At 36.4% G+C, this 27,026-nt stretch overlaps 17 protein-coding genes across 17 annotated transcripts; 9 read left to right on the top strand and 8 right to left on the bottom strand.

Annotated features, from left to right (window-relative positions):
- Positions 1 to 302: 302 nt before the first annotated feature.
- FDP41_006017 (uncharacterized protein) lies at positions 303 to 1,193 on the bottom strand (the record flags this gene model as incomplete). Its single annotated transcript, XM_044709607.1, has 2 exons — positions 303 to 721; positions 923 to 1,193. The coding sequence occupies 2 exons, from the start codon at positions 1,191 to 1,193 to the stop codon at positions 303 to 305; spliced, it is 690 nt and encodes a 229-aa protein (XP_044559978.1).
- A 731-nt stretch (positions 1,194 to 1,924) lies between these two features.
- FDP41_006016 (uncharacterized protein) lies at positions 1,925 to 3,913 on the top strand (the record flags this gene model as incomplete). Its single annotated transcript, XM_044709606.1, has 4 exons — positions 1,925 to 2,293; positions 2,599 to 2,845; positions 3,029 to 3,321; positions 3,473 to 3,913. The coding sequence occupies 4 exons, from the start codon at positions 1,925 to 1,927 to the stop codon at positions 3,911 to 3,913; spliced, it is 1,350 nt and encodes a 449-aa protein (XP_044559977.1).
- Positions 3,914 to 4,143: 230 nt separating this feature from the next.
- On the top strand, positions 4,144 to 5,606 carry FDP41_006015 (uncharacterized protein; the record flags this gene model as incomplete). The annotated part of the gene is made up of 5 exons (XM_044709605.1): positions 4,144 to 4,282; positions 4,507 to 4,591; positions 4,723 to 4,733; positions 4,812 to 4,935; positions 4,994 to 5,606. 5 exons carry the CDS (start codon positions 4,144 to 4,146, stop codon positions 5,604 to 5,606), a joined length of 972 nt encoding a protein of 323 aa, XP_044559976.1.
- A 134-nt stretch (positions 5,607 to 5,740) lies between these two features.
- FDP41_006014 (uncharacterized protein) lies at positions 5,741 to 6,952 on the bottom strand (the record flags this gene model as incomplete). Its single annotated transcript, XM_044709604.1, has 1 exon — positions 5,741 to 6,952. One exon carries the CDS (start codon positions 6,950 to 6,952, stop codon positions 5,741 to 5,743), a length of 1,212 nt encoding a protein of 403 aa, XP_044559975.1.
- A 66-nt stretch (positions 6,953 to 7,018) lies between these two features.
- Positions 7,019 to 8,594, top strand: FDP41_006013 (uncharacterized protein; the record flags this gene model as incomplete). Its single annotated transcript, XM_044709603.1, has 3 exons — positions 7,019 to 7,222; positions 7,401 to 8,166; positions 8,239 to 8,594. 3 exons carry the CDS (start codon positions 7,019 to 7,021, stop codon positions 8,592 to 8,594), a joined length of 1,326 nt encoding a protein of 441 aa, XP_044559974.1.
- Positions 8,595 to 8,741: 147 nt separating this feature from the next.
- FDP41_006012 (uncharacterized protein) lies at positions 8,742 to 10,895 on the bottom strand (the record flags this gene model as incomplete). The annotated part of the gene is made up of 3 exons (XM_044709602.1): positions 8,742 to 10,011; positions 10,143 to 10,326; positions 10,685 to 10,895. The coding sequence occupies 3 exons, from the start codon at positions 10,893 to 10,895 to the stop codon at positions 8,742 to 8,744; spliced, it is 1,665 nt and encodes a 554-aa protein (XP_044559973.1).
- Positions 10,896 to 11,078: 183 nt separating this feature from the next.
- FDP41_006011 (uncharacterized protein) lies at positions 11,079 to 11,493 on the top strand (the record flags this gene model as incomplete). The annotated part of the gene is made up of 2 exons (XM_044709601.1): positions 11,079 to 11,180; positions 11,341 to 11,493. The coding sequence occupies 2 exons, from the start codon at positions 11,079 to 11,081 to the stop codon at positions 11,491 to 11,493; spliced, it is 255 nt and encodes an 84-aa protein (XP_044559972.1).
- Positions 11,494 to 11,666: 173 nt separating this feature from the next.
- On the bottom strand, positions 11,667 to 13,606 carry FDP41_006010 (uncharacterized protein; the record flags this gene model as incomplete). Its single annotated transcript, XM_044709600.1, has 2 exons — positions 11,667 to 12,401; positions 12,461 to 13,606. 2 exons carry the CDS (start codon positions 13,604 to 13,606, stop codon positions 11,667 to 11,669), a joined length of 1,881 nt encoding a protein of 626 aa, XP_044559971.1.
- A 222-nt stretch (positions 13,607 to 13,828) lies between these two features.
- Positions 13,829 to 15,174, top strand: FDP41_006009 (uncharacterized protein; the record flags this gene model as incomplete). Its single annotated transcript, XM_044709598.1, has 2 exons — positions 13,829 to 14,020; positions 14,146 to 15,174. The coding sequence occupies 2 exons, from the start codon at positions 13,829 to 13,831 to the stop codon at positions 15,172 to 15,174; spliced, it is 1,221 nt and encodes a 406-aa protein (XP_044559970.1).
- Positions 15,175 to 15,214: 40 nt separating this feature from the next.
- Positions 15,215 to 16,513, top strand: FDP41_006008 (uncharacterized protein; the record flags this gene model as incomplete). The annotated part of the gene is made up of 1 exon (XM_044709597.1): positions 15,215 to 16,513. One exon carries the CDS (start codon positions 15,215 to 15,217, stop codon positions 16,511 to 16,513), a length of 1,299 nt encoding a protein of 432 aa, XP_044559969.1.
- A 149-nt stretch (positions 16,514 to 16,662) lies between these two features.
- FDP41_006007 (uncharacterized protein) lies at positions 16,663 to 19,377 on the top strand (the record flags this gene model as incomplete). The annotated part of the gene is made up of 2 exons (XM_044709596.1): positions 16,663 to 17,418; positions 17,539 to 19,377. The coding sequence occupies 2 exons, from the start codon at positions 16,663 to 16,665 to the stop codon at positions 19,375 to 19,377; spliced, it is 2,595 nt and encodes an 864-aa protein (XP_044559968.1).
- A 211-nt stretch (positions 19,378 to 19,588) lies between these two features.
- Positions 19,589 to 20,398, top strand: FDP41_006006 (uncharacterized protein; the record flags this gene model as incomplete). Its single annotated transcript, XM_044709595.1, has 1 exon — positions 19,589 to 20,398. One exon carries the CDS (start codon positions 19,589 to 19,591, stop codon positions 20,396 to 20,398), a length of 810 nt encoding a protein of 269 aa, XP_044559967.1.
- A 98-nt stretch (positions 20,399 to 20,496) lies between these two features.
- On the bottom strand, positions 20,497 to 22,055 carry FDP41_006005 (uncharacterized protein; the record flags this gene model as incomplete). The annotated part of the gene is made up of 4 exons (XM_044709594.1): positions 20,497 to 21,036; positions 21,112 to 21,367; positions 21,424 to 21,738; positions 21,808 to 22,055. The coding sequence occupies 4 exons, from the start codon at positions 22,053 to 22,055 to the stop codon at positions 20,497 to 20,499; spliced, it is 1,359 nt and encodes a 452-aa protein (XP_044559966.1).
- Positions 22,056 to 22,313: 258 nt separating this feature from the next.
- FDP41_006004 (uncharacterized protein) lies at positions 22,314 to 24,137 on the bottom strand (the record flags this gene model as incomplete). Its single annotated transcript, XM_044709593.1, has 1 exon — positions 22,314 to 24,137. The coding sequence occupies one exon, from the start codon at positions 24,135 to 24,137 to the stop codon at positions 22,314 to 22,316; it is 1,824 nt and encodes a 607-aa protein (XP_044559965.1).
- A 123-nt stretch (positions 24,138 to 24,260) lies between these two features.
- Positions 24,261 to 25,712, bottom strand: FDP41_006003 (uncharacterized protein; the record flags this gene model as incomplete). The annotated part of the gene is made up of 1 exon (XM_044709592.1): positions 24,261 to 25,712. The coding sequence occupies one exon, from the start codon at positions 25,710 to 25,712 to the stop codon at positions 24,261 to 24,263; it is 1,452 nt and encodes a 483-aa protein (XP_044559964.1).
- A 217-nt stretch (positions 25,713 to 25,929) lies between these two features.
- Positions 25,930 to 26,431, top strand: FDP41_006002 (uncharacterized protein; the record flags this gene model as incomplete). Its single annotated transcript, XM_044709591.1, has 2 exons — positions 25,930 to 25,993; positions 26,175 to 26,431. 2 exons carry the CDS (start codon positions 25,930 to 25,932, stop codon positions 26,429 to 26,431), a joined length of 321 nt encoding a protein of 106 aa, XP_044559963.1.
- A 309-nt stretch (positions 26,432 to 26,740) lies between these two features.
- On the bottom strand, positions 26,741 to 26,995 carry FDP41_006001 (uncharacterized protein; the record flags this gene model as incomplete). Its single annotated transcript, XM_044709590.1, has 1 exon — positions 26,741 to 26,995. The coding sequence occupies one exon, from the start codon at positions 26,993 to 26,995 to the stop codon at positions 26,741 to 26,743; it is 255 nt and encodes an 84-aa protein (XP_044559962.1).
- Between the last annotated feature and the right edge of the window lie 31 nt (positions 26,996 to 27,026).

Below are 27,026 nucleotides of genomic sequence, written 5' to 3'. Positions count from 1 at the left end.
TTGCTCCATTCCTCGGTTTGGCATGTTTTCCAATAGACTTGCAAAGAGAAGTCTTTCCGTAGGACAGGCTGTGTCAACTAGCCGCTGCTCACTTTCTTTCCATCATGTGATGTCCTATGTTCTTTAGGAGATAAATTAGAATCATGGCATAATGATATTATGACATTTGGTCAATATATAAAGATCATTATTTCCAAGGCTATGATAAATGATATCATCAGGCTTTAGAATCCCCATGTAAGGTGATAAAAGTGTATTGGATACATTTATATTGGAGCTTATATCAACATTTCTTTCCAAACTTAAGACCATGGATGATGGTTTTCATTTGAAACATACCTATTTCTGTTACAATTTTCAAATAGAGCACAAAAATCAAAAAGTGGATCAAAAAGAGGTCCACATAAACTCATCTCTGGAGGAGTAGAAGAAAACACAGGAACAAATTGTTTTGGATGCAATGCTCGGGAAACTAAGATCAACATCCTACACCTCTGATATGGAACATTTAACTCTTTGGCCAATTTCTTCAAAGTATCAACGGAGAAACTTAGATTTTCATTCGAGAGAGCTTTCAAAATGTCCTTACAATTCTTAAAAATAGAAGTTTCTTGAATTGCATCACAAGTTGAAGCTGGAGACAACGAAATTCCCAAAGCTGTTACCATGTATTTGAAAAAGTCCACTTTGCGATCACGTGGAACAGTTATTGAGTCATCCACTGATCAGGAAGAACCATTTGTTCAATTTTAGAATCTAGAACCTCTTGATATTCACATTTTTCATGCTTTTCAATATCTTCGCACAACTTTTTCACAAGAGCTTCTTCTAATGATTTTTTCTCAAATCTTGTTCATTCAAAAAATGGTGATAATGTAAAAAGAATGATGTACAATAACGAGTACAGTATTGTCATGCTTACATGATTTTTTTGGATTTCTTATTCTTTGGAGTGGAATAATCATCCTTTTCAGTAGTTTTCTTTCTTTTTTTTCATCTTTTGGGGTGGAATCCTCTTTTACGTCTCCCTTCGAAAATTCTTGTTGTTTCTTTTTACTCTTTCTATCTTTCTTTTTGGTGGGAGTGGAAATTTCCTTCTTCTTTTCAGTTCTGTTGTTGAGCTTTAATACGCGACTATTTTGCAAAGATGAAGCAGAGGATGATGAAGGCTTTGAAGCTCTTGCGCGAGGCATTTTTTTATTAAAATGTTAACGGCACCTTTTGGCGGTTTTTATGAAAAACGTTTTATTCCCAATTTCCAATTAATATCGGCATCATCCTCGTCATCCTCTGAAAGGATGCTGCGAGAGTACGTACCGATCCACCCACCACTTCTTCCTCCGGCGAGCCCTTCAGATTTCTTTGACATTCCAAAACTTAATCTTAAAAAAGTTTTACAACCTCCCAAGTATAGATGAAATTTTGACGAAATTATTTAGCGTTAATATGGCGTTAATAATTTTCGCCATCTTTTAGTGATCAAACCAGCCAACAAACAAAGAGACAATAGATTTCCAAAAATTAAATAATGAAAGATTGTGGCTGCTGATGTCAAACGCTTGAAAAAGATGAAATTGACAAATCATATGATTTTTTTGGAAGGCAAGGCATCGATTTGAAGCAATTATGAGGAACCAATTACAAACAACACTCATCTCTTCTCAGTTGAAAACTTTCAAAACAACAAGAAAAAATCGTCATCATCCACTCACCACCTATTCTCAGTATCAAACAACACACACTCTCTCCTGTTGTATTTTGTTTCGATTCTTTCCTTGGAGGACAACCATAAATTTACCAAAAAAATTGGCTGTTGGATCACTCGATTTCTCTCTATTTATTCACCAGAGCTTCATCATCACATTACCAATTTTCTCTCTGTATAAAATCTTCATCATCGTCTTTTAAAATCTAATTCCACAAAATGAGTAGCAACGGAAGTGATGTAACCAGTGAAGACTCTCACTCCTCTGAAATTACCTTCTCCGAAGAAACACAATCAAGATCACAAATTGCCAAATCCATCCTCAAGGAAAAGTATGGCTCTCAAAAACTCATTAAAGAAGGAGTTCCAACATGGTCTGATCTATTGAAATCAAGAATTTCTCTGAGTGATTTCGATATCCTAAAAGTGATTGGTAGAGGAGCCTTCGGAGAAGTCATGTTGGTTAGAAAAAAGGATTCTAAAGAAGTATTGGCGTTGAAGAAACTCATAAAGAAGGAAATGATGAAGAAGAAACAAATTTTACACGTGAGAGCAGAACGTGATATATTGGCTCATTCTAACAATCCTGTATGTAATATTATTATATTGTTATTGTTGACCATCGTCCTAAATAATGACTTTTCAATACATTCATTCATTAATTCCATCTTGATATCATCAACGAACGGTGTTTACGTATGCAATTCCGACACGTCATATCATCGATATGAATGGTAATGACTGGAACGATATGTACTCTGCTGTTTGCTGGTGTCAACACTTGGATGAAATGTCAACATGACCATCGCTTCTTCATGGTGTTGTGGCATCTTTCAAATGTTTACTAATTGTCTTGATGCACTTCCTGTATTCACTCATTCACATACTTGTAGTGGATTGTTGATCTTCGTTACTCATTCCAAGATGAAGATAACTTGTATTTGGCCATGGAATTTTTGCAAGGAGGTGACTTGATGACTTGGCTCATCAAGAAGGAAATCTTTACTGAAGAACAAACAAGATTCTATATTGCCGAATTGATTCTTGCGGTAGAATCCATCCACAAAATGAGTTATGTTCACAGAGATTTGAAACCTGACAATATTCTACTTGATTCTAGAGGACACATCAAACTGACAGGTATGTATTGAATGTTTATTTCGAAGAATGTGAATGAACAAAATTTTCTTTTTTGCATCAAACACCATGACGAAATTTGAAATACATTTCGGAAAATCATTGCTATGCAAACGCTGAACATATTTCCTTAAACTTATATGTGTGACAACCATTTCTTTCACTCAATTTCGCTGTATATCACAGATTTTGGTCTTTGTAAACCTTTCGATGAGGATCCATTTGAAGATGTCAGTGAAGAAGAAATGAAACAAGCTCAACAAAGCACTCAAGAGGGACCTATTGATAAAGTTGGCTCGCTCTCAAGACGAGAAAAGATGAGAAGTTGGAAAAACGAAGGCCGAAAATTACTGTACTCAACTGTGGGTTCACCAGGCTATATTGCACCAGAAGTTTTGTTAAAAAAGGGATACAGATATGATTGTGACTGGTGGTCTGTTGGTGTCATCATGTATGAAATGATTTACGGATATCCACCAGTAAGTATATTATTATCACTTGTTGCTTCTCTTACGAGATTGACCTTATTGAACTATTTGTTGTCATTTATTTACACATATGTGTTTCATAATGATACAACATGGTGGTTGTAATGATGATCAATTTTTAATATTATTTCAAATCACACAGTTTTATGCAGACGATCCACTCAAAACATGCCAAAAGATTGTCAGATGGAAACACTTTTTAGAATTCCCAGATGATATTAATGTCAGCGCTGATGCTAAGGATTTACTGCAACAGTTATTGTGTGACACTGATAAGCGTTGGGGTTCAGAAGACGATAAAACTAGAGGTGTGGACGCCATCAAGAAACATCCATTCTTTAAGGATTTGGACTGGTACTCTATTCGATCTAAGCAAGCTCCGTTCACTCCAGACGTCAAGTCAGATATTGATACGACTCACTTTGATGAATTTGGAATTGCCTTTTTACCACACACAACATCCAAGACCAAAGTGAGTAAAAATCAAGGAGCAGAATTTACCAATTTCACCTACGTACGAGATCAAGATAAGAGTAGAAAAGGATTGGATCAACTTTTCGTTAATCCCAACCAAAAGCAATGAGCAGCAACCTCTCCGCTATCTCTCCTACTGTGGTCCATGCTCGCCACTAACACCTCATCCACAACCCAACAGAGCATTTGTACATGTAGTATGATTTCAAATGACAGTACTTGTAAAGTTATATTCAGCACTGTTTGTTTTTTTGTTGTTCTTTTTGAACAATGTGATTTGTGAACATCCTCGAACACTTTCGTTTTCCGATTGTGAAAATCAAACTCAACAAAAAAAATATGAACTCTTCCTCCGCTACTACAGCCGATGCCTTGACATCAGCAGCCACCACCACCGCCACCACTCGCACGCCGACCACTATTGCAGTGGCAACTATCAACAACCACAATCATTCACAACAACAACAACAACAAGCAAGTAGGTATATCTTGTTTGAGTAAAATGAAATTCCGACCAATAATGACGATGATGGTGATGCAATAACTATTGGCTTACTGAACCCCTTTCAATTTATGATTCTGTAATCGCTTGATATATAATATTCAACAAACGTTATCTGGCATGAATCTCAATCAATTTCTTTGTATATGAAAACGGAACAACGAATTCTTTTTTTCTTGGATGGACGAAATGAAATTCAGAATCCGAATATTGGGCACACATCAAAGGATTCACTGCAGGTGTCTGTAGTGGAGTGGCCAAATTAGTGGTTGGTCATCCCTTTGAGTATGTTGTCTTGTTTTTCTCTTTAATGACCTTCTCACAACACTTTGCATTTTCTTTGATTTTCAAAAATGTCATTCAAATTGGAAAAAAACATTTTGAACGTTATTGTTGAATATTCTTTCTGAAAAAAGTACTGTGAAAGGTAATTACTTTGATTTTGCAGAAAATGGAACTTTGTAACATGCAAATTCTAACATAAATTATTTGAATATTCACTCAGTTCGTTTACAAACTGAAGGATATCACGGCAAATTCTCTGGTCCCATCGATTGCCTCGTTCAGACTGCCAAAAAAGAAGGACTTCCGGGTCTCTACAAAGGAGCTCTTGTTCCCTTATTTGGATGGTCTGTGATGGACAGCGTCTTGTTGGGCACAGTGACCTATGTCCGTAAATTCATTAAGGAAAATTTACATCGAGACCAACCAAACTATCAACTCACCATTATGGATCATTCCATTGCTGGATTTTTTCGGAGGAATGGCATGCAGTTTTGTGGCTAATCCCATCGAACAAATTAAATCTCGACTCCAAGTTCAATACAATTGGGATGCTTCCACTCAACGTTACAAAGGACCTTTCGATTGTATGAAACAATTATGGAGAAATCATGGAATTGTTGGATTCTATACGGGAATGAGTGGAACTTTATGGTTTCGTTCATTCTGTTCCATCTATATTGGATCCTATGAATATTTCAAGCTCAAATTGGCAAATTGGAATTCTTCATTGCCATCGAGTGTCATTAATTTCATCGCGGGAGGAAGTGCTGCAACGGTCATGTGGATTTGTTGCTTCCCTGCAGACACTGTGAAAAATCGAATCATGTCTCAACCTGATGTTCCTAAAGCCGAATTGAAATATAAGGGTTTAATTGATTGTGTGAAAAAGATTTATTTGGAAGAAGGTGGAATGAAAGGATTTTATCGTGGATTTGTGCCATGTTTGCTGAGATCCTTCCCTACGAATGGAGCTTCGTTTTTGGCTTGGGAATTGGCCATGAAATGGTTGCCTTAAGTTGTGATCTGTGAAGGAACTAAGGTGCTTTTATAATAAATTATTAACAGCGACCACCACAAACGGAAATACAAAAACATTTTGTATAAAAGATGTAGAAAATATTTGTATGTATTCATTCAAATCAGTCAACCTTAATAGACAATGGTTCGACACAAATCCAAACATGCATCATTTTCAAATCCATCAACTTCAATTCTTTGAATGTAAGGACATGATGTGATGATGGCTTCACATTCACTCTGTCTAAATGCTTTCGTTATGGACAAATATTCCAAACGAGGACATGCCTTGTAAAGATTAATCCAACTCATACTTGCGGCATCATCGTTGAGTAAATCACTTCCTTGAATTTTCAAAATCCTCAAATTTGGAAAGCTGGAGGTCGAAATTTTCCCCAACAATTCACTCATGAGAGATCCTCCACATTGTAAGGTCAATTCTTGGAGTGACTGCTGTGAATGGTCAATGCATTCTTCAATGCCTTCAAATTTCTTTCCTTGTAGTGACAAAGAAGTGAGACGACCTTTTGGCAATTGTTTCAAATTAAAAAATGGAGGTCTCTTTTCACTTCTTTCCGTGAAATTATCCATATATCTCATATCCAAATTACTGTGCAAATCGAGGCATGATAAATTGGGACATTTTTCAAAAATATACAATAAATCTTTGTGTGTCACATAGACATTGTGAAGAATGAGTGTTCGTAAGGTCTCTTTCATAAATCGTGTCACAAATTGTGGTAATTGCGTCTCTAACATGTCTGTCTTTCTAAATATATCGTAACAAAGTGCCACTGTTTCATACTTTGGAAAGGCTCGAATTAAACTATACAATTGAGGAATGGAATCGATAAATAATCCATCGACATGTCTCAAATCAGGACTTGATAATAATAATACATGTTCCAATTGCAAATTTACATTTCCAGTCACATATTGCAATCGAGAAAACATTTTCAAAAAATCAATGACATCAATTCGAGAATTCATCCGTTTGGACATTTTCAAATGAGTGACCGAATTATAATAATTTAAATTCCAATCGAAACTAATAAATCGAGATTTTTGTTTTCCATTATTGGTTAAAAATGTTTGAATGAGAGTAATTAATTCTCCAGGTAAATTAAATTTGTTTTGTTCCGATGGTGATGACGGTTTGACGTTTTGATGTATAGAAGATTTCGAATTTAATGTTTGTTGAAACATTAATGGTTGTTGCTGGAGAAATTGACAAGAAATTTCGTTCGATCTCTCGGGAGATGATATTGTGAGCATGGTGGTAGAGGCATCCTCTTCGGTGAGGTGAGAATGTCTATTCGGAACAGGAGAAGATGGTACCGACATTTTTTTGACTTTTGGCACACATCACTCAGCATCAAGCTTTACAAATTTTCAATATATAAAAAAATAATGACTCGGCATGTGGAGCCCTTGCACAATCTTCTCTTCTCGCTCGATCCGAATCGATCCATCATTGAAAAGGTCATGGAGAGTCACTACCATCTCAACACCGCAACATTCTCCGGAGAGGACAATTCATCTCCGAAGAATACAAGTTGGTTGAGGAGATGTGGAGTTTTTGGAATTCGAAATATTCTTTGTCGAGAGTCGTGGGTAGGTGTTTGAAATTATTTGAAAATATTCATCGAATTGATGAGTTGATATTTTTAATGAAATTTATCGCATCAAATTTTGAATTTAATTTTTGATTTTAATTATTAATTATTTTATTATCTAATTATGTATTTATAATCATTAAATATTATAAATAATCCTCATCACACACGAAAAGTCTTACATTCTCACAGAGTCTGGCCATTTATTAGAAATTCATCCTGATTCCAATCAAGCCATGACAATGACTCTACAAATTCTGAACCACCTCTTGGAACCATCTGAAAAAATCATTCACATGAGTGCAGGACATCATTTCTTGCTTCTCCTAGTGCAAGATATGATCACACAAAAAACAAGAGTTTTAGCGAAATATTGCAATAATCAAACAAGTGATCCATGCTTTTATTATGTACAATCAGTCAAATGCTACGAACAACAAGTCATTTCACATGAAGGAGGAGAAAAAATTGTCACAACTCTCTTTCCAATGGGTAAGAAGTGGTGGTATGAAATTTGTGATTTTCAAAACATGGAGGATTGGCAAGTCGATGAAGAAAATATCATTTTCACATCATGTGCAAATTATTCAATTACTTTTATTTCGAATAAGGGAAGAATTTTTGCATCAGGATCGAATACATTTGGTGAATGTGCTCAACCAGTAGTGGGAATCTCTTCCATGTCTCAACATCAAGTATTGGAATGTAGAATTGAACAATTGGATCATTGGAAGGAAAGACCATTTTTTGTTAGATCTGTGAATGGTGATCATTCGATTATTGCTCTGACAAGAGATCATCGAGTTTTCTATTGTGGATGTTTGTTAGGTCAAGATGGTTCAGATTTAGAACTTCTTAGAGAGTTTAATCCAATGGGTATGGACACTGATGAATATTTTGTGGATATTGCTTCATGTTCTTTTTCAACATTAATTTTAACAAGTAAGTAATTACTAGTTAGGGAAGTGCCGGTTTGATTTTCCAATTCTTTTGGTGTGAATTGCACCTTTGCAGACAAAAACAAGTTATTTTTGTTAGAAACTCATACAATAATTGAATGGAAACCAAATGTGAAGATTGTGACTTGTCGAATTTTTTCAACCTCTCAATTGTTTTTTATTGTCGTCAATGATTCGAAAATTTTCTCCTATGAATCTAGTGTCAAAGAGTGCAATTTTGTGTTGAATAATCAAAAGTCACATCATCATTCACACTTGTGCATTACAGGTGGTGAGATAATTGTCATGTATTGGAAAAAGCTAAAAGAAGAATCCAAGTCCATTCAAAACATGCATGAAAAATTATCGCATTCTTTGAGTGTTGATTTTTTACTGGATGTCACCCTTTGCTTCAATGGGGCAATACATTGAAAACGACTGTAATGGTGATCACATTGTCTTACCAGTTGTTGTTTCTAAGGAATATCATGATTACCCATAATAATTTGAACATTATAGAAATTTTAAAATATGATGAGAGAATAGAAATTCATTCAAAAACACTTCAAGTTGATCGATTTATTGGATAGAAATGGTCTTCTTCAACTTGGCAATAATCTTGTCAGCAGCAGCAGAACTCTCTTTCACATCTTTTTCAACATTCTTTCCAGTTTGTTGTCTAAACATTAATGAAGGACTATAATAACCATCAACACCCATCACCATGTATCCATTTTGTAATAATAAATTTGGATTTACCAAATTGAATCCTGGCAACAAGGATGACAAATCAATCAATTGAATTCCAGAAGCAAGATCCTTATTGAGAATTGGTAAATAAACGTCAATTAAGGTAAGTTGGATGATTTGTTGCAAATTGGCAAGATTGACAGGTCCAATCCAAGATTGAGCGACAGAAACTGAGAATTGTGGATTGACAATTTGAGCTGTGAAATTCAACTTGGAACCACCAGAGACAATTAATTTTGGATTATCAAGAGTGGCATTCGCAACGAGAGAAAGAATGAAGGCATTGGCAGTAGATCCACTTCCAGTCAATACTTGAAATTCAATATTTCCATAAAAGTAAGCAGAAATCATTCCTCCATTGAGTTGTGAAATTTTGATATTGGGCCACAAGTTAGCATTTGATGCAGCATTGCTATACAAATACAATTGAACTTGCTTATTTGGATAAGCATTGTACAATTGTGGAATCAAGTTCTTCAAACTGGTGGTATTCAATTGAATGGGAGAATAATTTGGAATCATGTCTGGTGTGATAATGGTTTGCATTTGATTTGAGGAATATAATCCATAAAGCATCGAATTAATGACAAAATCTGTAACATAGGCATCAATTAAATCATCAATTTGTGATGGAGGTTGATTAGGAAGTGTCACATGTCCAAATGGTAATGGAGAAATTCCCTTATTAGGATCATAGAAAGTTGCACGAGTTCCAACTGCCAAGAATGCATTATTCAAAACAGTTAATTCACTCACACGATAATCCACTTGTAATTTAAAGTTATTGGCACCAAGTGTCATATTCAACACTGGCATCATATTTGCAGCTTGAATATTATTATTCACACGAGCCACTGCAGATGAAATGGCAGATTCCACTCCAGTTTGAACACTTGATTTGATTTGTGAAGCAAAGAGATTTTGTAATAAATTCAAAATCCATCCACCACCTCCAGAAATGTTAATGTTCAAATTACCCAAATCAATGGTGTTGGCTGTTAATTGGAATTGTGGCTTTCCAGAGTTGACATCGAGTTGCATCAAGATGGTGACAGTCATAGAGACAGTGTTTGTGGAACAGACAGCAGTTCCAGAACCACTGTGAATGACATAAAAGTCAAATGACAAGTGACATGAAAGGATCACCACAAATGAAATTCATGAACATGGAATCATTCCAAATTTTCAAAATCTTTCATACACACCTCAAATGAATCTATAATTACTCACCTACTATGTGGCCAATTTTCTTGTCTATAGGCCCAATTCAAACTAATTGTAATCTGAGCATTATTATCTGTCAAAGACACTTGATTGGGACTTGTCATCAAGACTTTCAAATTACCCAAAGCAACATTACTGATGGTAATTCCCGTAATGCTAATATCAACATCTCCAATGATTGAAACATGTTCTGAAGATTAAGGATGAAATATGAATTTGATCATTTCAGGAATCATGGTTGATCACATCAATGGATCGATCATTCACATGAAATGTTGTTGTTGTTGTTAATGAATCCATCATCGGAATGTGAGCGGACAGATGTGCAGATCCATCAAAATTTCAAATTGAAATCATAAAGATGGTTTTACGAATGTCATTTATGTAAAGTGTGTGTGTGGGTGTTCATAATCATGATCATCATTAAGTGTGTGAAGTGACATTAAAAATTAAATAATGATGATGATGATGATTAAAAGGATTTCAATCACATTTCATATCAAAATTGTTCAATTGTTGAAAATCATCATCAACAACCTCTCACCTACCTTTCAATTGCATATCTGGAATCTTTTGAGCTTCAATTTCTTTAGCAAACAATGGTGATTCTCGTGTCAACAAGTTATTCAAATCGGAATCAGAAAGGAAAGCACGAACAGTCGATAATTGACCATTCACACGATCCACCACCACCACGACTGCTAATGTCAAACAAAGAAGTAAGAGCAGAGTAGTAACAACGGAAAACGACTTGTTCATTTTGTTTTTTTTGATTACGATAATTTTTGTAAAAAAGACTCCCTATTGTGTGAAATTTGAAAGTTCAAGAAGAAAGGAACGAATCCATCATGAAATATGACAATCTCAGGATCTTTTTCTCCAATAATTGCGTATTATTGAATTTTAATAACGAACATCTGATGAACAAAAAAGAAGAAAAAAATGAAACCTTTCATTGAGAAGCATCGGAAACAACTTGAACAAGATTGGAAAGAAAAAGAAATGGATGAGAGGAAGGGAAGAAGTAGATATTATTCGGATTTGGTAGGTTTCATTTGGAATCATGTGAAAGAATTTAAATGAAAATTGGATGGTTGATTTTATGTGAATGATCAAATTTTTTATTATTATTTATAATTCATATATATTTCATTCAATATTTTAATAATTTCCTTATTTGAAATTTAAAATGAAATTTCAAAAGTTTACCTTAATTCTAGGAGTTGCTGTAATTGGAATTGGAGTTGTTTTATTTAATGGATTTACAAAACCAAGTGAAGACGAAGAGCAAGTGAAAGCCATCACTGCAAATTATGATGATACTGTTTATGATCCTCAACGTCCTTTTGTGCAATAATTTAATGAAATCATGCAAATAATTAGAAATATGTTAATATATTTTCACAAGATAAGAATTTTTTGCGGTGATTAGAATAATTGTTACAGATCATCTCTTTTTGAGAGCGTGACATTTCGTCACAAACTTGAAGGATTCGAATTCAACGGATCGAATCTTTTCACATGTTTCAATTATTCAAAACGTTTCAAAATGTCCTTCATAATTAATAATGATACATTCTTTGAGGAAATTAAACTTGTCTCCATTGTACTAATGACACTTTCCATACTGTTGGGATAATAAATTCGTTGGTGCAATTTCACAGGAGGTTGGACAAGATTTGGTTTCAAAATTGGATAACTTCCATGTTTCCAATACTGCTGAACGAGTTTGCTTGGGCCAACATAAATTTCATTCAATAGTTCTTTGGTGAATGGAGCGTGTGAAAAGGATTCAAAAATGTGGTCCTTGTTCTCAGTGTTCTGTCCACTGTTTGGAGTTTCTCCTTGTGGTGCAATATTATTGAACGGTAATTGACTCACTGTTAAAGGTTTCATTGTGGTAATATATACAGGGCCATCTGAGCTATCCATTCCAAAATAATTCTTGTTAATGTCTTTGGCAACCACAAGACTTGTGACGAGAATGTTCATTTCACGTTTTTCTAATGCCTTTGGAGGAAGATGAATGTTGTCAAAGTGAATATTAGTGAACTCGAGAGGTGTTGCAGCAATAATGTAATCAATGTTCGTGTCAAGAATTTCTGTATGGTTGGGTGTTGCCAAGTTCTTTGCAGTGATGGAATACTTGTTGCTGGCACTGTCGTAGGAAATTTGTGACACTTCATGCATTAATTTTAGGTTCAATTTTTTGGATTTCAAAGCTTCGATGCAATGTTTTGGAAGTTGTGACGTTCCTTGAAGGACCTTCACACGAGTGAGCACACATGAGTATTATCTGTCGTCATGAAAATTTAACAACATACCTGTCTAAAATCAGAAACCGCTCCTGCCAATCCAACAATTCCAGCAAACGCAGAAATAGTTTCTGAACTTGTCATGTAGTTAATTCTCAAAATCGAGTCACAATATTCCTTAATAAATCTCTCTTGAATCCAATTCGTTCTTGCAAAATCATAAAATGTTTGAGTGGTGAGCTCTTGCATGCCAGTTTCCTTCAAAAAGTCACTTGTCTCTTCCCAAGTATAAACCTTCTTCAAATCCTCACTCGATATTTTTCCTTCATGTGGCACTTGTTGCAATTCATAAATTTTCAAAAATCGATCTTGTGACAAGTAGTAATGTACATTTCGTTTCAACAAGTAGAGTGGAATTCCAAAATCATATCTCCAAGCTCCCTTGATTAAAGTCTTCCACCACGAAGTTGATTCACAAAATACAATTCGTTTCTCATCACCATTCCAAATTCCAATTCGAACATCCTCCAAATGTGGTTCTTTCAAAGTCAATCCAAAAGTCTCCACCAATTGCAAGGCATACTTATTTTCCAAAATGAGTGAACTTCCACCCACTTCAAACGAGTACTTGTATGGATTCTTCTCATCATGGACATTGGGAAATAAATTAATTTCTTTTAATCGTCCACCAATTTCAACATTTCTTTCATAGATGATAAATTCGAGAGGAGGCTTTGTTCCGTTCGAATTCCTTGATGACAAGGAAGAATGAGTGGCAATCAACGTCGTGGAGGAAGGTTCAGGAGAGAGATCAATGGAGGACCCATTCATCAAGAAATCCAAACGATCATAGAGATTGGAGAGAAAATAGGCTGAACCGGATCCAGAAATTCCTCCTCCAATGATGGCTACTCGAATGGGTGGTTGTTGTTGTTTTTGTTCTCTTGATGATGAATTGGTGGATGAGCTCATGATCGTTGTGGCAGAACCTTTTTTGGATGAATGGGAGTGGTTGTTGTTGTCATGAGGATCACGATCATCGGCCACATGTGGTTTGGATTGGAAAAATTTGAACATTGATGATTGTTGTTGTTGTTGTTCGGCTTGAATGAGATTTGTGGATGAATGAGTCTTGTAGAAGGTGAGGGTTGCAGCTGCTGCGGAACAAGTGCCAAGTGTCATCAGACAAGTTGGCTTGAGGATCTTTTTGAACATTTTTTGAAAGAATCGAAAAAGGAACGTGTGAAGAATATGATGAAGAGGTTATGTCATCATCGACCAGTTTCAAATGGGTATAAATGCTCATGGCAAATATAATTATTTAATAGATTGTATTAAATAATTATATTTGTTATTGTTCAAGTTGTTAAAGTTGTAAGAAAAAACTGAAAACCGCCAAAATATTTACGATGAAATTCAAAAAAATTGCTAAAAAAAATGTCCAATGTCTACTATGAAGGCCTCTTGTCGGAGGTGTTGGTCGAGTTGAGAGATTTGCTCGTGGTGGGAGAGAATAAATTGGCAAACAAGGCAAATCTTCCGAAGAATATATTGGAACATCAGGCATTGTTCAATCAGCACTATCAGTCATTATATGTAAAATATGTAAATTTATACAACAAGATGGAGGTAGGTTTTGGGTGGATTTAAAAAAATGACCGATCTGAACAACAATGCCTATTCGGATTTTCGACCAATGCTCCCTTAAAACTATTTTAAATCTTGAATAATATTTTGCAATAATACAACAACAGATGTGTTATGATCAAATGCTGCAACCTCAAAAAAGAGAAGATCTCAAACTAATTCTTGAAAACGTGATTGGAAGAATTTTGGAAATTAAATCAATCATCATTCAATTGATGGGAGAGTTTACAGAATTTGATGAAGTTTTAATCGATTTGAAATTAGATCCGAGCGAACTAGAAATTAGAGTACCTAGATTCTTGCATGAAGACAATGAAAAAGAAATTCGACGAAGAGAAATTTTGCTCGATGTATTGAGGAAGAGACCAAACTCTAACGGTGACTTTCTTGCTCGCTCCGATCAAAACCTGTCCCAAAACAATCAAAAAAATAATACGCTCACCATCAACCAGGCCGTTCTTATCATCCAAACCAATGAACGAGGTCGACAAGGAAGAAATATTGCACGAATTAAACTCGAACAAAAATTGGGAGAAGAACTAAAAAAGATGAAAAGAGAAGAAGACATGGACTCAATTATGGACGAAGCAGCCATAAAAATCCAAAAGGTCTTCCGGGGATTCTACTGGAGAAAACGAATTGACAGAGAGAAGAGAGAGGAAGCAAAATTTCTTGGCATGTCTTTGGAAGGAGCAAAAACACAGCATAAAAAACAAGCTCAAAAAGAAGAACACGACCAGGAAGACAGGTCCAACAAAATTAAAGAAATGGATCAACTGGGAAGAGCCAAAAGAAAGATTAAACAGGCTGAAAACAAGAGAGATTTAGAAGAGCAGCGAGTTAAAATGCGAGCTGCAATTTTGGAGGAAGAAGGACCACAAATGATGGAAGACATGCATGACGCACTCATGGAACAAATTCTATTATACAGACAAGAAGGTGACGGTGGAATTCCAAGCTTTCCTTCAGAGGCTGATGGTGGCTCAAAAGCCTTCATGCAAAACATTATTAAGGCCACAGAGGAGCAGAAAAAGTTGTTGGAGCAACAAAAGATGGAAGCTCTAGCTCCACCCAGTAAAAACAAGAAGGGAGGAAATGCTCCAGCAGCCTCTTCAACAAAAAAAACCTGCTGCTAAAGGAGGAAAAGATCAGCCACAAGCAGAAGCTACTCCTACCATGAAAGACGAATCAAAGTTCATTCCTACCATTTCTACTCTGTTAAAACAACTCGTGGAAAAGTGGCGAGATCGAATGAGTTCTCTTGACTTTGACCAAAAGTTTGACAAGTCATTACTGAGAAAGGAACTCATGGAAGGTGATCAAGGTATTGAGGAAGAAATTCGGAAAAAGGTGGACAATCAAATACGAGAGGAATTGGACAACTTGAGGATGCAACTCGAAAGTGAAAATCCCCCAAAAAAGCCAACAAAGGAGAAGCCTCCTCCAAAGCCCAAGGAAGAAGTGAAAATGCCATCTTCTGAAGCATTCTTTTCAGATTTGGCATCTATGGGGATTATCACCAAAGTTCCACCTATAACATTGGACTCTTTCTTGGGAGAGCCCCGACTCATTGGTTCCATTCTTGAGTGGGAAGAGCCATCCCTCGCTCAGATTCGTAACCTATGCCAAGAATTGATTCTCTTCATGTCAACACCTACAGTACACAAAGCAGCACCTCCTTTGCGATCCATTCTCTTTTATGGTCATAAGGGTACAGGAAAGACCCATCTCGCACATGCCATAAGCCATGAATTGGGAGCTGTTTTCTTTGATTTATCTCCAGCAGTCACTCAAAACATTTGTACAGAACAAAGTGAAGCAACCACCATGATTGGAAAGGTATTTCGTGTTGCAAAGGACATGCAACCTGCCATCATTTACATCGACGATTTTGATACCATTATTAAGGGAAAAGGAAAGGGAAAAACGAAAGCCAACATGAAACGTTTGAGAAAACCACTCCTCACTCAAATGAAGGCCATGTCACCCGATGATCGAATTTTGATCATTGCCAACATGAATGAGCCTTGGGATGCTGATGCAGCTCTTTTTGGAGACTTTTTCGATCGCATGATTTACACGACTCTTCCTGACTATTCATCATGCAGAGTCATTTGGAAAACATTGCTCGAGAAAGCTATGGCCCGCCCATTAAGCGAAGAATTTGATATACATACTCTCGCTCACATTTCAACCAATTATACTGTTGAAAGTATCAAACTTATCATTGAGAGTGTAATCAACGAAAGAAGAATTGCCAAACTTGACACAAAACCTCTTCAAGTTGATGAATTTGTTGTTCCCTTGTCAAAAATCTACCCAATCTACCAACAAGACGATTTGAAAATGAAACAATTCACTCAAAAGCTTCCGCAGAAATATCGAAAAAAGACAAAGGAAGAGAAAGAAAAGGAAAGACAAGACCTTGAAGCAAAAATGGCTGAAGAAAAGAACAAGAATAAAAAGAAGAAGTGAGCACGCTCGAGCTATATTCATAATATTGACACAACACATTTCAAGGTTTTTGCACTTGACCTCAAGGCACTCGAGAACTTGAACTTGCAAGTCAAATGTCAAAACATGCATCACAAAGAAACACCAACCTCAAACCACCTCAAAAAAATATGCAAGCCAAAGTCACCCAGTTACTCTCTCCAAGCATCCATCATGAAGGTCTCCTTCCCTTCAAATCCATCATCAGCCATGCCATGGCCTGCACTCGACTCGATCCCTTTTCCATCCAACAACAACAAGAACTTTCAGAATTCTCTCTCTTTCTCTTCGGAGGTCAAATTGACAACAAGAGAAGCAATGCCCTGTATGAAATTAAAATCGGAGAAGAAGCCTTTCATCCTCACCACCTTCGAAACGTTGATCAAGAAGAAGAGCAACACATCCATCAAGTTTCCTTCTCCATCCCAAATTCACCATCTCCGGAATTATTATTGCGAAAGAGAATACAGAAATGGACCAATTCTTCTCTCATGATTCATCACATTGAGAAAATTGAAAGTTCTTTGATGCCATCTGCTCGATCGCATCATTCAATGATTTTTAGAAAACCCAATCAAGAACATGTGGAAGGATCATTAGTGGTCTTTGGTGGTCAAGATGCACAATTCAAAGCATTGGGAGATTTATTTGAATTTGATATTACCACTCGAACATGGAAACAACATGTGGAGAATTCTGGAAATGAAAATTGTGGAAATATTTGGCCTTCGAAAAGATATGGTCATTCGATGGTGTATCGTTCGAGTGTGGATTCTATTGTCATTTATGGAGGAATGGACACCACGAATCGAACCATTCAAGATTGTTTTGAATATAGCTTTTCGATTCAAAAATGGAAAAAACTTGAAATTGGACTTCACAGTAAGGTGAGTGGTGAATTTGAATGATGATGAAAGAGTGTTTTTTTGTCCTGATTGAATGATCTTTCTTGAACGTTTCTATCTTTGTACAACCTTTAAAATGTTATCTGTATGTTGTGCTCACAGTCCACATCCTTGTCACTTGCCAATGCTCCAAGTATAGACCTGAATTGTTTAAGGCCAAGAGCCAATCATAGTGCTGTCATTCATAACAAATCTTCTTCAAAATTTCTTCAATTACATTCACTCGGCCAAGAAAATGACAACAATCATGAGACATCTGACACCATGATTATCTTTGGAGGAAATAATGAAGAAACATATTTCAATGACATGTTTTCCATTAATTTAGACAACTTGACAATGAAGTCTATCTTCACATCGACCCGATCGACTCTCGTTTTTCCCAGAATCAAACACACAGCAATGATCCTGAGAGGAGAGAAAATTCTCATATTTGGAGGAAGTTTGAACTACAGTTATGGTATTGACAAAACCAATGTCGCAAAAGGATTTTTCATGAATGTCATGGGAACTGTTGCACCAAGAGCAAGCATTGATGCAACTCTTATTGCAGGAGCCACCAAAAACACTTTCGTTGATTTAGTGTATGAATTTGACCTGTTTTCAAGCGAAGAAGAAAAAAAGTATCCCTTTGGTGACATTTCACATCACACCACATGCGCCATTTCACCCTCAAGCTTTATTCTTGTGGGCGGACAATTCAATACTGAGAAAAAAACTGCCACTTCAAAGAATGACAAGATTTGGCTTTTCAGTTTAAAGGACGTCGAAGAAGTGTTGCGCCGTGTTGAAACCGAAGAAGATTATGTGAATTTTGGAAACTTATTTCACAAGAGAATGCAAGATACTTTTGGAGATTACATTCCCATTGGTTGTGACATTAAGGTGAATGTCCTTAATGAAAAGACATTCTATGTCCACAAATTTATGCTTTCTCGATTTTCCTACTTTAGAGAAATGATTGAGAAAATGGACGAACAAGACACACATTCTTCCTACGACCATGGTGAGAAAATTCCTGAATTGAATTTGAGCTCTCTCTCAGTTGATACTTTTAGTCACATTGTGGATTATTTGTATGGAATTGATCCACCAATATTTAACAATCGAGAGGAAATGGTGCGGTTAAATACTTTTTGTGAAAAACACAACATGACATCCATCTGCAATTACATTCATGGAAAAATGTATCAAAATGGAGAAGATGATTATTTATTACCAACTCCTGCCAAACAATTAATTGCATTTTTGAGAGATGTTTTCAACGAGAAATATCCAGAATTATACAAGTATTTTACAGCGACGATACGATTGATATTCACCAATGCAGAAGAAGAGGAACAGAAACTCTCCCAAGTGGAAGATTTGGAAAATCAACCACATTCTCGCGCCATACATGACATTCAAGTTCCAATGCCAATTTTAGTCACTAATGATTTTTTCCATGCATGTGTTCGAGATTTGTGGCTCAAAAAACGACATCAACATGAAATGGGTGAATTGGATCATCATGGTGACACCAGAAACAACAATCAAGAACAATTCTTAATTGAAATTGACAACACAATATTTCCATATTTAGACGAGCAATACATTCCAACCGTTGAAGAATACATTGCCACACTTTATGGAGTCGATGCCCGAATTCATGCACCAGAAGATGACACCCTCATTGCAAAATTGATTCAACTCTATTTAGTGAGTAATGTGTTTAGTGATACAAAAATGGAAAATGAAATCATTTCAAGATGTAAGAAGAGAATTTCATTTGAAAATGCATTCCAGTTGTTGTGTTTTGCACATCAACATCCTTCTCCGAATGATGTGTTTTTTATTTACAAGGAATGTATTCGAGTTCTGAAAGATGTGTTGCCAGTGCAAGATGTGGACAAAATTGTGCAATTACTACATTTGGAAATTTCACAGGACGAATCACTTTGAAAATCCAATGATTGCATTCATCATGATGAGAATCCTAACAAGCTGGTAATTTTCCAATTAAGAAGAAAATTTACACAAGAGTGTCCATTTTGGTTATTTTCCAAAAAAGTCATTCGCTCGGAAATTGTTGTCGAGTGTGACAGTAATGGGTTGCATCTTTGTACACTACTGAGCAAAAAAACAATTCAATTACTTAATACTTTATATCACCATGGTAGAATCAACAGCTTTGTTTGATGGAATTCAATTTCTTATTCAAGATCATAAATTGATCAGACAATTGTTTGACAGATGGCATGATGCTTCTTCACAAATTGATAAGAACAGCATTGTTGAACAGTTCATACGTGAAATTTGTATGCACGCCTCAGCAGAAGAAAGATATTTGTATCCTCTTATTGCTGAAAAGATTGATGGAGGAAAACTTCTCAGTGATAGAAATTATTTGGATGATCAACTCAATAAGGAAATGTTACAATTCATGCTTGACAATGTCAATCATCAAAAGAGTGACATGGACAAATTCGTTTTCAACAAGACAGTAGAAAAGTTTATTCAAATCGAATTGGAACATTTGCAACAAGAAGAGGATGATGTTTTTCCAAGATTGAAAGCAGTCTTGACACAACAAGAATTAGTCACTCTTCACAATGACTTACAAACTGCTAAAAACAATGCTCCTACTCATCCACATCCAATGGCACCCATGAAATTTGGAAGTAAGATTATACACCCACTGGCTGGTGCCATTGACAAGTTGTTGGATTATGGAAGTTCAAAGACAAGCACTACTACAACAGGAACAGCAACCACAACTTTAGAATCGTCAACATTGAGTGGACCTAGTGAAGTGAAACAGCAAGCATCGACTCTTCCTGAAGAGAAGCCACTGTTGAGTGAGACCTCTGTTCCAGGAACCAGTCAAGTCTCGGATGAACAAAATAAGACAAGTCAAGGTCTTAATATTTCTGACATTCCCATTCACAGATCTGATCAGACACAAACCACGGATATCATGTAAAAAGGATTGCCAACCAAATAAATGATGGTTCACATCATTCATCGTTCTTGTAATTCGAATGTAGTGGTGGTTTAAAGAATTATTTATGTTGACATTCATTAAACTTTTTGCATATTCGTTTCCTTCATTTCTTGTTCATTCTTGTTCATCTCTTTCATGAGAAACAATCGTTGAACTTCCTTCAAAGGATGATAAATACACAACAAAATGATCACAAATCCCAACACTCCAACATTTGAAAAGACATGATAAAATAACAATGAAAATTGCCATGAAATTGCTCCTGGAATAAAACACAATCCAATAAATTGAACAAAGAAGAAAATGGAAAGGCCAACTTGCAAGCTCAATACTCTTCGAAGGGCTTGTTTTTTCATTTGATAGGTTCGATCATGCTCCAGTGTTGCTTTTTGAAGAGATTTCAGTGTCACATTGTCCATGCTGGAGATTTCTTTCATGTTCTTACTCTCTTGGTTGTTAGGAATGGCTCGTGGCGAATCTTCTCCACCTGTCACAGATGCGACTGAGTCACTGTCGACGTTTGCAGCATTAGTGGTGGTTGCTGTCTTCTTCATGATCATATTCTTCACTTTTTGCTTACTTCTGTGTAAGGTTGCCAACAATCGAAATCCAAATGTCTAAACAAGGTTCACACACATGCATACGAATCAAACAAATATATTGTTGATGTGAATATTATCAATGTAACTTACATTCAACAACACAGCCGTTGCAATCAATCCCAACAACAAAATAATCATGGGAGATGTGAAAATGACAATCGAATAATCAAGTGATGCTTTTGGAGAGAGGGCATTAATGGATCGCAGAATGTGCAAAATGAGAATGACCATGACATGTCCCAATAAAAACAAAACGAACAAGATGACCATAATGACAATGAGAAGAGCGAGACAAATCTTGAAAGTTTTTTGGGAAATGTCACATGTCGCTCGTGATGTTTTCATGCTGTCAAGCAAGACAAAAGGTCAATCAAAAAAATGATCTGTAATTCATGTACTTACAATGCAAAGCTAATTAAACCCATAATGAGTATTTGAGTATACAATAACACAGCAGCCATCGAACGATCCACCATTTTGATCCAATTATTCAATTGAAATGCTGTTTGATAGACTGGATGCAGGAATGACAATTCACTGGCCAATCTTGTCATATTTTGAAAAGAAGCAAACAGTGTCAAGGCGAATAACATCCAGAAGAGCACATGCTGATTTCTCTTGAGTTGTTTAAATTGCATTGCGTAAGATATTACAGCAAACAAAAAAACACCAAGAAATATCACTATAAATGGTGAATCGAGACCTGCCACCAAGTCACTGGAAATGAATGGTCAAGAAAATGAGAAAATGATGAGTGGTCGAAGAATTCATACAACAACAACCTACCTGTATAAATCAAATTTAAAAGAAGTGACATTGCTTGTGGATTGTTGTTGGAAAGGAATAATGCTTGGAAAGAGTTGCGGTCCATCACTGCCTCGTGATGCTATTGCTGAGGTCTCGTCGTCATGAGGGCTCAGTCCTGTAAGTCCAGCGAGAAACGTATCGCTCAACTGATTCTCAAAGAGCAAGAATACCATGATTCGTTTTTTTTGTGTAGTTTCTTTCTTTCTGTGTTCATAGCATTCCTTCATAAATGTTTGTAGCTTCCGTTTTCGATCGGTTTATTTTGACTTTTGAGGGAGCGTGAAATTGAAAGAATCCGATTTCTGTTAGCCAACAAGCCTTGCAACTTCCATTGACCAAAAAGAAGTCGGTTTGCCTGTCACTCATAGTCGTAGATGGAAGGGCAAAACAATCCAAAATGAAATAAACATGAAAATGTTGAAGAAGGCAAGTAGTTTCAGTCTCATTCAATTTTTGAAAGCACATGACATAAAATAGAGATATCTCTATTTTTTCTTTGGAGTGAACATATGAAAGGTCAATCCTGATGACTGGTCCCTGATGGGTTGTTGTGTCTTATCAAACGGGTGGAACGTCCATGAAGATAGTGATGACGAGGCGGTGGTCTGAATCGGAGGTGAATTCTTGAAGGTGCCATATTTAGTAGCGTCTTCTGGATAGGTTTTCGTGACATTTTGAGAAGGTAGTTGCTTTGAATTACTATTGGTCAAGTTTGAATCATAATTCACTCTAGAGGTGGTAGAGTCTTCCTTATTTGCTACTTGTGTCGAAACAACAGCGGACGACATTAATATTCCTGGATTGCTTTTCGAAGTAGAAGACATGGGCACAATATTGGTAACTGAGAAAGTATTACTTGGCACGTAGCCCTCAAAGTCAGAACTTGTAAAATTGGAAAATGCTGCATTTGTGGTGGTTGCGTTTGATGTTGTTTTTGAACTTTTTAAAACTCGAGAGGATGACGATTCAGTACTTCCTGTGCTGTTTCGTTTTTTCGTATTTTCCGATGTTTTCATGCTGGACGATGGAAGATAATCAATGTGTGACAACGGTTGAGCGTAATTGTTGGAATAGTCTGTAATTTTAAATTGACCTAGTTGGTGGTTGATCGCTTGCTGTGGTTGTTGGGAATTATGTGCAGAAGACGGGTTCATCACTGAAGTGGTCTGAGGAATAGTGGAATTGTGTGGCTGAGTTTGTTGGTGAGGTTTTTGAGGAGGAACGGTCATCATCATACTTCGTTGCGTGAGTTTCGAGGAGGAAGGCAACAGTGGTTGTGCTGAATTGAATGAGGAGTGATTGGAATTTACATTTAGGCCAATGGCTTGTTTTGGCTCATAATTCGAAAATTGAAAAACTGTAGTTGCATTGCTCTTTGATGTTGCTTTCGGAGTTGTTTGTTGTTTCATTGAGGGTGCATTGCTGCTGATATCTTGTCTAGAATTATTATTATGTACAAAAGATTGAGGCTCAAAATTATGAAATTTGATGTTTTTGTTCTTCCTAGGAGGTGATGAAAATTGTTGTTGTTGAGGTGTATTTTCTGGTGCCAGAGCTACTTGTTGAGAGATTGGAGGATGGAACGGAGTGGATGTTGTCGTGGGCAATGTGGTAGTTTGGGCGACAATTTTCGGAGATGCCACATGCTGCTGTTGAGAAGAGACCTCTTCTAGTTGTTGTTGTTGTGGTTCATGTACAGTATGAGGGCTCCTTTCGTGTTGTTGTTGTTGATAATCATTTATTGTTGTTGATGTTCTTGTTGTTTCTTGTTCATCGGTTGTAGAAGAAGGTTTGTTGGGTACAAGAGTTGTTGTTGTTGTTGCAGCTGAAGTCTGAATTTCATGGTAATCATGAAGACTGGATTCGTTGAAAACAACAACACCACCTCCATGATGATTGAACTTATTCAATTCATTGTTGTTCGTATTGTTGTAATTCATATTACTATTCATCAGCTTTCCAAATGGAGAAGAAGCAAAAGGCAATGATGATAACAACAAGGCTGCCGTTGAGGCAGAGAGGGGAGTACCGTTGCTATTTTCTTCTTTTTCATTGTCTTTGTTCGGCGGCGAAGCTTCCTCGTTACTTTGAACCGATCCAATGATTTCTCTTCTACTCTCCGAAGATACCCATGATGAGGATAGTTCTCGTTGATGTTGTGGTTCTTGTTCGGATAACAAAGATGATGATCCACTCATGGACGGGGCACCATCAACAACAACATCATAATCATCACGATTATTCGTATTGGTTGTTGTTGCTGTTGTCAGTGGTGATGGTGGCGGTGATGATGATAATGATGAGCGCATTTTTCAAAGAGGTTTAGAAATAGCCCGTCGCGCATGATGCAAAATTTGGAATTTGGTTGTTTTTGCATGTGTTGACAAATTTGGATTTTCAGATTCAGAAATAGAGAAAAATGATGAGGATGGTTACTCTCGAGGATGATGATGACCTTCGTACATAAACTTTGAGAATACCTCATTCCAAATTTCCTTTGCGTAGTCATTTCTAGAATCTGCTTCTTTTAAATAGAGTGGTTCCATAACATGTAAAAAACTGTGAATATTCCCATCTCCCATGCCACTATTATTGTGATTACTCGATGATGAATCGGTCTGAACTTTGACAGCCTCAATAAGAACAGCAGTGGTTGCATTGACTTGTTGTTGTTGGGGCTGATTAGTATTGAATTTCTTCTTCTTCTTCTTTGTTTGACTTGAAGATGTTGAGTGGTGAGAGTGAGTGGTGTGTTGTTGTGACAAGTCCTCTCCTCCGTCGGCATGTTGATCCTTCTCCATCGTCGTGCTTCCTTTTCGTTCACTCTTCGAGAAGACAAATTGAATTCTTCTCACTTCCAATCGATACTCTCGCAATGTGACGAGAATGTCTGACAATCTGCATGCACGATGAACCATGACGAATAGTCCATAATTTTTGAGTAGCTGGGCAGCACATGAAACGACATCTTTCAAGTTGCACTTGATTTCAAATTTAGCAATTGAGATGTGACTTGAACGATTAATGGCGCCTTCTTCAGGCCTGAAATATGGAGGATTACAGGTGACAATATCGAATTTTCCTTGTCCGGCCTGAGTGACAAAACCCTCGCATGTTAAATCGTCATGAATAATTTCAATGACCTTACTAGAACCCTCATTGAGCTCTAATGTTTTTTGTGCCAATGGAATGATGTCATCCTGAATTTCTACGCCCTTAATCATGCAAGGAATTTCTATTTTTGAAAATCGTTCATCAACACTCTCATGAAAGAATGAACATGTTTCATGGAACTTTTTGGATGCTCCTTGTTGTGTCTCACCATTTGAATTTAAATGTTCATGAAGTTTGATTGCTGTTGCATTTTCACAATTATGATTCAAAGAAGGTTCCATAATAATATTATCTTTCATTTGTTGCTTGATCGAATTCAAATACCTATTCCTTTTCTGTTGTTTAATTTCCTCTCTTTCCATAGCCAAATATTTCAATCGGTAATATAATAAAAGTGGAATGACTGCATTTCCGGTACATAGGTCCATAATTTTCAATGGTGCGTTCTGTTTCTTGACAATGACACTCTTCTTCTCCAACGGTACAAAACTTGCTAACAACACAGCATCGATCGAATGGGCACACACTCCCGATTGTTGAGCGAACTTAATTTTTGGATTACAATTTGCATAGTCAATTCGAAAGTTTGTTGTCGTCGTCGGTGAGTGGCCACCATTCGAACTTCCATCAGTACGAGATAAATTATTATTTGTCATGGATGAGTCTCCTCTTCCTCCTTCTCGATCAGATTCTGAATGAGAAGAGTCCTCTTTCAAATTTTCATCACAAGCCTGATGAAGATGATTTACGGAATGTTCTCGTTGAAACATTTTTTTTTGATGTGCGGTGCAATTTGGAAATCCATTCGAATGGATCCAATTGGGTTGATTTGTGTATGAGTGAGTGCATCCCTCTCATGTTGCCTCATGATGAATAGGATGCAATCCAGTCCTCTCGCAAGATTGAGAGTTTTCCGATAGCGTCATCCAAGCTCTAAGTTGTTGAAGATTTTACTAAATTTTGAAACAAAAAAATAACTTTAACATCATGTCTCTCGGAAAGTTATTAAATCGTTCATCGGAATGGAACAATAAGGAAGAGGTTTTGAAAAGTATGTATTCAGAAATGCAATGAATTGAATTCATTGGTTGAGTGGTTGTTATTTTCTTTACTCATTGTTATTATTTTACAATTTTACAATTATTTACTCTCGGATGATGACAACAAAATGTGGTATTATTTAAAAATTATATGACCCCTCTTGATTCTCTAAACAAATATACAATATATAGCCATCTACTGGATTAAACAAATTTATGCCATTATTAGCGGATTAGTTTTCGGAATTGTTCCAATTCTAGGATTTGTTGGATTTGCTAGCTTTGGCGTCTCCGTTGCTCTCATTTCATACAGCGTGGCTTACACTGTGATGCGAGTTTCTCAAAATGTCATTGATTCGCCAAGTACTGTCATTACTGAAGGAATGTTTCCTGCATTAACCCTTTTTATTTTGACTTGGACTTGCACTTATTCCTATTTACATGCATAGTCACCATGATATACATACCATTTCAATTATCATAATAATAATATTAATTATTACAATAATACCATTTAAATTTTGAATCAACATTTTAGAATTATTTAATGAATATATTTTCACAAAAAGCTAAACAAGCCAGAACTTAACAAGTGTGATATGAATTCAAATATTTATCTTCCTCACAACTTGTTATGACCATTCTTTCTTCTCATATACATAATCCAGTTTGAAATCCTCTCATCGTCTTGTTTTTCATATTTCAATCGATCATGCTGCAACTTTAGCTTCTTATCCATCCAATCCTCATCAATCATACTATACCATTCGGTATTCCTCGAGAAACCATCTTTCGACACGCTTCTCCATGAATTGTTGAAAATCCTGAACACTGTGAAATGGCACTTTGGAACCACCCATATATAAATATTCCCAAATACTTTCCTTCTCAGGAGAGCCATGACTCATTTCGTAGAGTTCGGGAGCGTCTTGAGAAGGATTACACGGTTGGAGAGTAATGTATTTACCTTCAATGAGAACATTGGGTGATGGAATTTGTGAAACATTGGACATTTTTATTTCGTGAATCCATAAATTTCACAAT

This window comes from Naegleria fowleri (assembly GCF_008403515.1).
Source record: "Naegleria fowleri strain ATCC 30894 chromosome Unknown tig48, whole genome shotgun sequence".
NCBI classification, from domain to species: domain Eukaryota; phylum Heterolobosea; class Eutetramitea; order Acrasida; family Naegleriidae; genus Naegleria; species Naegleria fowleri.
The sequence above is the reverse complement of the archived record's forward strand: the minus strand, read 5'-3'. Positions and strand labels throughout refer to the sequence as shown.